The sequence below is a fragment of the Alosa alosa genome, chromosome 4, assembly GCF_017589495.1.
Source record: "Alosa alosa isolate M-15738 ecotype Scorff River chromosome 4, AALO_Geno_1.1, whole genome shotgun sequence".
NCBI classification, from domain to species: Eukaryota; Metazoa; Chordata; class Actinopteri; order Clupeiformes; family Clupeidae; genus Alosa; species Alosa alosa.
This window is the reverse complement of record NC_063192.1, coordinates 30,262,903-30,270,947: the sequence shown is the minus strand read 5'-3', so window position 1 is coordinate 30,270,947 and position 8,045 is coordinate 30,262,903. Positions and strand designations below refer to the sequence as shown.

At 46.3% G+C, this 8,045-nt stretch overlaps 1 protein-coding gene across 1 annotated transcript; it reads right to left on the bottom strand.

Moving 5' to 3' along the window:
* Window positions 1–258: 258 nt before the first annotated feature.
* On the bottom strand, window positions 259–6,946 carry rarga (retinoic acid receptor gamma a). Its single transcript, XM_048240650.1, is given in 8 exon segments — window positions 259–2,789; window positions 3,094–3,252; window positions 3,560–3,764; window positions 3,928–4,104; window positions 4,543–4,706; window positions 5,792–5,933; window positions 6,816–6,913; window positions 6,916–6,946. Coding segments are annotated over 8 exon segments (1,329 nt in total). The 5' UTR covers window positions 6,932–6,946; the 3' UTR covers window positions 259–2,421.
* Window positions 6,947–8,045: the final 1,099 nt, after the last annotated feature.

The following is an 8,045-nucleotide window of genomic DNA, read 5'->3' as shown; positions in this document are numbered from 1 at the left end:
AATCATTATATTCCTGGGTCGCTTTACCCACAGGTATAATTATTAATTATATTGCTAGTTTCAGTACTTCAAAGGACTGATGTTTTATACCGCACATCAGTATCTGCTCCTTGGTGAGCATTCATTGAAATCCATCCCTCCCATTACTGGGCCTTTCTATTCTTTAAGAGTTAGAGTCCACTGAATCCCCAAATGTTTATTACCATGGATCTGAAGTGCGGTCAAATCAAAGCTTTACAAACAAATAAAAAAACAATCTCACAAAAATGTTGTTTATTGTGCCTTTTACTGTTTTATATGGCTTTTCTTTTTAAATGACAGAGTTGGTTGGCATGAGCAGAGGAACAGACAGTCAGAACAGACCTCAGCCAATGTCCAAATAACAGACAAACAACAATGAGAAAATAGAACAACGTAATCTCAACATTCGTTTTGCATGACGGCAATGTCTTGCCTGAAGATAGACTGCAGTGGCTGCTAATGAGGTGAATGTTCCTCACTCACACGTCACAAAGCATCGACACACACACACACATACTCAGACACACACACGCCCATGGATGTTCACAGACAATTGGAGGAAAAAAGGCTACAGCTTGTACATGTTCTCTCTCACACACTCACACAAACAACAAGTCTGCCAGTTCACATGAAAATACACTGGAATTCCTGATTATCTTTGTATTGCTTAAATGTTGGGCCAGAACGTTGACGTCATGTCAAAGTGGCCATCTGCAACTTGATTATTTCTACTTCTCTTGTCAAGGATGGATGATGATGCGCACAAATAAAAACAACACATTGTGCATCCCAAAAGAGAGAAGTACGTTGTGTGATGGTTTTGTTACTTTTGTGTTGGCAGATCCTTTTTCAAGCTTTCACACTAATGTTCATTTGAGGGACTCCTTGATTTAATGCACTGCGTTGAAACCACATGCAAAACAAATATTGCCTGTTTCCAGCGTGTGTCTTGACAGCTAGAGTTTGGTCCTTAGAGATACCCTGAGTCTGAATACTTCCCTCTGACAGCTTTAGAAAATGATGATGATGATAATAAAGATGATGATGATAATGATGATGATGATGTGCATGTATGTGTGTGTGAACTACCATGTATGTGCATATGTTATACTGGAGTGCTGCCCAGTCCTGCAACTTTACAAGATTGCCAGAGCACTGGATGACGTTTTTAAGCGGAGTCCTGAATGTGCAGTCCTGGAGATTAGTGACCTGTCCTGCAGCAAACCTCGTGCCTCCTCACTCCACTGAGCACACACCGGGCCCTGTGTCACCACGAGGTTTGGAAAAGTGCTACACGTATGGCAAAAAAATGAACAGCTCTGCCTGAGACCCCTACTGCGAGTGGAGTCTGTTCAAATGTGTGCTTTGGAGGTCTGTGCACATGTATGGCTGATGAGTGATGAATCAAGGCATTTGATAGAGGAGACATATCTGTGGTGTCTGTAATCCAGGGATCCCTGATAACATACACATTCTGATCAGAGTACGATCTGCTAACTTTGGCACACACACACACACACACACACAAAAGAAGAGCACCCTCCGATCTACAAAGGTGGAAACGAGAGTAAAATAATGCCAATGGCCTGATCTGATGGTGTTGACATCGTGCCCAATGCATGGTCGACTGAGGTGATTATCATTGACATCTACAATGAGCCCAAAGTGCCCAGGAGCCCAGCCCAACAGCTGAGTGTGAGACTCTGTAGAGGTCTGCCAGTTACGATGAGGCAATTGTCCTGTCTCTGTCTCTCTGTAGGAACGCTATTCAAACACAACTTTTAACAAAAGAAATATTACACAAAGGCAAAAAATAAACATATATAGATATGTATGGGCCTAGTCATAAAATATAATGACAAAAAGTCAGAAAAATGTCAATGACAAAAAATAGTACATAGCATATTCCGTTTGGTTTTGACCTGTAGTTGTCTTAGGAAGTGTTTAGGTAACCATCAGTGTTAACTGTTTCATGTTGGTGTGTTTTTGTTTTGGCCTTTCCATTATTTAGATACAAATATGATTTTAAAAGAAAAAAATGTAGAAAAGAGACAACTGCTTTGTCTGGAAAGTCCATTGTTTTGCCTCGTGTTTTCCCTCTTGGCCACACGGTAGAGTTCATAAGGTAGACCGTTTCTCTGAAAGAACACCTTTGTATTGTTTCACTGCAAAGTCACTCATCGATGACCATTTTGGCCTGAGTTAAAAAGGATCTATACAAGTAAGGCTACTGCTTCCCCAGACAGGGGAAATCAAAATGTGTGTGTGTCTGTTTATGTGTGTGTGTGTGTGTGTGTGTGTGTGTGTGTGTGTGTGTGTGTTGGGGTTGGGGTGTTCAGAGGTTTAGAAAAGGGTCTATGAGAGTGTATGTGTACATGTTTTTTTGTTTTTTTTATCAGTTCACTGGGCTCTGCCCATGTGGCTCTGCCTGGGGGGTTCCAGGCTGGTGTCCTGCCCTCCCCAGGCCTCTCCCTCGCTGTCCGAGGCCCTGTCGTCGTCCCCCACGTCGTCGTCGTCATCGTCCTCCTCCTCCGGCGAGGGCTCGCTGCGGTTCTCCGTGGCCCAGCTGTCCTCCTCGTCCTCCTGCTCCTGCTTGAGGTTGGGCGGGCCGCTCGGCGGCGGCGACGTGGCAGTGGGCGGTGGCTCGGCCTTGCTCTCGCTGGACTCCGACTGCTCCTCAAACGCCTCGGGGTTCTCCAGCATCTCCCTGATGAGTGGGGGCATGGGCCCCGGGATCTCCATCTTCAGCGTGATGGCTCTCTCCGCCCCTGGAAGTAAACAAAGACAACTTTGCATTTAACGCTCCATAAACTGTGCAACCTGATATCAATCCCAGCACCACAGTGACACGGACTATTCACAGCAGTGCAAAAATGACAGACTCCTACTTATAGAACAGCTATACATTTTATGACACACTTGTGGTGCAGTTTGATCACATCCCCCGAAAACAGCCTTGTCCTCAAAGGGAGGAACTGCTGCAAATGCAAATAGACAAATATTTTTTGGCAGAATCTCTGTGGACCACGGCAGGCTGCGGGCACTGTGAAGAGGCTGGTGTGGTGAACTGACCTTTGGTGCTGATCCCGCGCAAGTCTGTGATTTTCATCAGCATGCGGGGGAACATGTGAGGCTTGTTGGGACGCCGGCGCCGGGCGTAGATCTTCAGAGCCTCCAGCAGCGGCTCCTGCAGCCGGTCCACCTTCTCCGGCTCCTCCAGATCCATGCGGTCTAAGGAGGGAGGGAAACGGAGCGAGAACGTTTGGAGAGGATTAGCTCAATGTTATTGTGAAAGAGCATTTCTCATTTTCCCACAGCCCCTCAGTACTTTCTATCCTCCCACACTGGACTCTTTTCAAGCCAGCATTAGTATTCATGAGATCAGTAGCATGCTTCTAAACTTAGAGGCTTTCCTTTCACTTCCCTGCCATGGCAAAAAAAAAAGAAATCATCTAGTCATGGCCATGCGCTTGTTATGTAACTGAGCTTGAGTACAGCAGAGGGCAGCAGCAGTGCTGCGTCTCGGCGGCCGCAGTACCTCCACAGATCAGGCAGATGGCGCTCAGGAGGCCTGTCTCCGTGTCGTCCATCTCCAGCGGGAGCAGCTGTCCGGCGAAGGCGAACACCAAGTCCGTGAGAGGGCCAAAACCGGCATTGTGCATCTGTGTGCGGTTGAGGGTCAACCCGTCTGAGAAGGTCATGGTGTCCTGCTCTGGAGTGTAGCGCGTGCAGATCCGCAGCATCTGAGCAAGAGGGACAGAGGAGTCGGTCAGAGACAGTCAGACATAAAGAAGAACACACTGAACAGATCACAAAGCTATGGCCAAGGTCAATGGCGTCGGTCAATGGAATGGAGGTACAGTATGTGGGAGAAGAGATAGGAGCAGCAGTGCAGAGGTGAAGTACCAGGATGTCCAAGCAGGCTGATTTGAGGAGGGTGATCTGGTCAGCAATGGTGAGCGTGGTGAAGCCTGGCAGGCGTTTGGCAAACTCCACAATTTTGATGATGCATTTGGTGGAGAGCTCACTGAATTTGTCCCAGAGCCCCAGATCCAGCTGTACCCTGTGGTCTGAGCTTGAGTTCTGAAAAAGGAGAGAGAGAGAGAGAGATAGAGAGATAAGGAAGAGAAATACGTTTTGATAGCATTTCACATAAATAGCACCGTATTGTTACTGTTTTTCAGTGGATTTCTGGAGTTAACAATGCCCCACATACAATACCATACACATAATATTACACATATGTATACTGAACAGTGTTTATGAAGCATGTGCAGTAGACTACAAAGGGAGAACACATTGCAGTGCTTTGCCTGGTGATTCAGACAGAAGAGATTGAAACCAGTTGTTTTCACATTGTTTTCCAGTCATTGGTGGGTCATACAAATGAACACTAGTAGTTTCTCTTATATAGTGCTGTTTCAAGTCATGTCCTTTTCAAAGTTCTTTTTTTGTTCTAGTGGTGTGAAAATATCTCTGAATATGTGTAACTATGTGCTAGTCATTGCCAGGATGACTCACGGTGGTGTATTTTCCTAGTTGGGTCAGTGACGGGAAAGTCTCTTTGTGGGCTTTGCTGACTTTGTTGACCAGCTCCTCCAGCTCTCCGCTCAGCTCGTAGCTCTCTGGCAGCACGGCCTCCTCCTTCACGTCCTTTTTCTTTTTGTTCCGATCGTTGCGCACAGCTAAGGACAGGGGATCATGGGAAATGGAGTCAACATCTGAAAGTCAGGCTGGCTGACACTCACTTTACATAATCTAATCCCAGATTCCTTTAGATTTGAGTTGGTCATCAGTTTCCAGATCTACGGCTTGCCCACTGCAGATGCAACAGATGCAGGAAGTAATCCAAGACTGGATGTAATAGGTTTACACTGGCCATTCAAGTGTAAGTGGCCGTTACAGACTTTTCACCCAACTATGATCTCATCAATCAGTTCTTCTTCCTCAGGCCACCTTAACCATTTAGCTGACCCGTTCAAACCTGTATATCACTGAACTGTCAGTTTCTCTGCCTCTCTACTTCCCTCCCTCCCTTTTTCTTTCTCTCCCTCTCCCTCCCTCTCTCTCTCCCTCTCTCTCTCTCCCTCTCCCTGTCACGCCTCCCTTACTTTCCTTCCTTTCAGGATATCCAGTAATAGCTAAGGCACAATGTGGTCCCGCTCCTTACACACATCCTACATGCATAAAGACACACATGTCCCAATGGACCAGTGGTGGGCAAACATGCCACTCTGGCAAGTGACGACACTCTTTATGACCCTGGGCAAAAGAACAGTCAGAACCTCTCTGCTCCCAGATGATTCAGCCCAAACACCCCCATTGTTTTCATCTCACGGCAAACACCAGTTAAAGCCAACTTAATGGGCAGGTCATAGTGAAACGTTGGGTAATTTCCCAGAAATATTTCTCAGCAGTGGTGCCACGGGCACAGTGTTAGAAAACACATTACTCACACTTTCAAAGTCATTTCAGCATATTTGAAAAGTATTTCAGAACAGTCACATAAGGATCCACAAAATTGACTAAATTACAGGAAACGTCTGCTCTGTGTCTATGTGTGTGTGTGTGTGTGGTTTTTAATTTTGTGGTACAGGATATATCTCTTTTTTCAGGTAGAAAGGTATCTTTTGTGCATTATGCACGTCCATGTTGTGTCAGTCTGTTTATGTGTGGTGCTTGTGTCTGTGGTTGGTCTCTTGTGTCTGCATGCAAGTTGATCCACGTCGCATATCCACTGGGTTAGCCACGGTTAGCCTTCATAGCTCACCTTCCTTGGACATGCCGACCTCAAAACACTTCTGCAGGCGGCAGTACTGGCAACGGTTGCGCGTGACCTTGTTGATCTGGCAGTTCTTGTCACGGTGACAGGTGTACACCATGTTCTTCTGAATACTGCGGCGGAAGAAGCCCTGCAGCCAGCACAGAGGGAATGAGAGAGAGAGAGAGAGCAAGAGAGAGAGAGCAAGCAAGAGAGAGAGAGAGAGAGAGAGAGCAAGAGAGAGAGAGGAGACAGACGGCCCATTAGTGTGTGCTTCACCGCTGTTGTCACGTACACTGTAGTCTCTTATTTGACCCTGTTTTCATCTCTCCCTCAATCTAGTACAACAGATTTGAAACACATTTACACTTTGGCAAAGTTAGGATTGTGAAATAATGTCAGGAGTCATGGCGCGTCTGTCGTTCTCTCACTGCTACAACCTGTTATGGTTTTTGAACATGTGTCGTTTTCAGTCATCTGAATGCTTTGTAATCTGTTCAATTTGCAATGATGTCATTAAGGCTCTCAGATAAATGACCTTCTACTCCATTAGCGTTTCCCATAACCCAGCTGAGCAACGCTGCACAACTGAAATACATTAAGTGGCTCTAATTTATTACAGATTTTGCAGATGCATGTTATTGGAAAAGAGATGTTCCATCGGAGCTCTGACCACGGAATTATTTTTCTTCAAAACTAAAAATAACAATTCAATCAGAATTACATTACAACGATCACCTTCAATCCAGGGGTTTATCTATATTAAGAGTGAGGATACATTATATGTTGTAACTGCAAGCAAGTAAACATCTTCAGAAGGTCAGGTCTATTTGATTTGAACCTAGTTAGGGGTAGTTTAATGGCAGTAGAGTCAGTCACAGGAGATGGCAACCTGTAGAACTGTAGGTCATGTATTGCACTTGATCTTTCTGTCGGACCCTTGGAATTTTCATAGGGATTATGTAAATGGAGGCTCGGAAATCCTCTGAAAATGAGCCTCATGCGGTATTAGCTCCGGCGCCCTGCGACTAACCTTGCAGCCTTCGCAGGAGCTGACACCATAGTGGTAGCCTGAGGACTTGTCCTGGCAGACGAAGCAGGGCTTGTAGATGCGCGGTGGGGGAGGGGGGGGGGGGAGCTGGGCACCATCTCCTCAGAGCTGGTGCTTTGCGTCTCCACAGCTGCAAAAGGGAGGAGAGACAGAAACAGTCAGTCATTCCATGTTAGTCACCCACATCGATATCCACACACATTACCAACGCCTTGTTTCCTTCTCACCAGTGACATTTAATTCCAAAGCAGAGATGTGTCCCAATTTTGGGGAATAGCAGAAGAGTTTGTTAACCCATGTGATGCATGTGACTCCCCCTTGAGTGGTTTCATTTGTTCTCTCTCTCTCTCTCTCTCTCTCTCTCTCTCTCTGCTGTGTCAACAGGAACTGACCCATGTTTTTTTCTATATTTTTCTTTTTATTGTTGTTGAATGTTTACCCTTCAGGGACAGGCGGGCAGGCAGCATTGGAGACACGTGATTATCACTAAAAATCATCTGGCTCCCCAGGCTTCATCACCTCCTGCCTTTGCAGAGGGGATTAGGGCTGTGGACAGCCCAGTAGGGGTGATTGACACAAAGCAAAAGCAAAACAAGCAAACAGTTTAGCACTTTGGGAGATAAGCTGTGGGCCTGTCAGATGCCGTGATAAGGGAGGTGGCTGTGGTGGGGCGGAGACGTGAGCCCGGCTTCCTCATACCACACGGCGGGCCGAGTCGAGTTGGACTGGCTCCTGGCCCTCCACAGTGCCTGCAGGGGTGCATACCACTCCTCTTGTGGCACACACACACACACACACACACACACACACACACACATACAAAAACACCCACATATACACACACACACACACACACACACACACACACACAAATACAGTGACGTGCACTCAAGCAGACACGAGTACATATGATGACGCACATGGGCCATCTAGCTTCACCTGAAGTCACACGACAGTCGTGCATCGTGACGGTAGTATTTTTTTTTTCTCTTTCTCACAAGATCTCATTCCAGACTTCAGCTTAACCTTGGGATACACACTCATTGATATAAAACACAGATGTCTCCAAAGACAGGCACAGACTTTTACTCTGTTAGTATACCCCCCCCCCCCAAACACAGCATTTCTTTCAACTTTCACCCCGCTCATTCTCTAAACTTCAACCCCTTTTGGCTCTCCAACTCCTGACACACAAACCCTATTTTTCTCTTG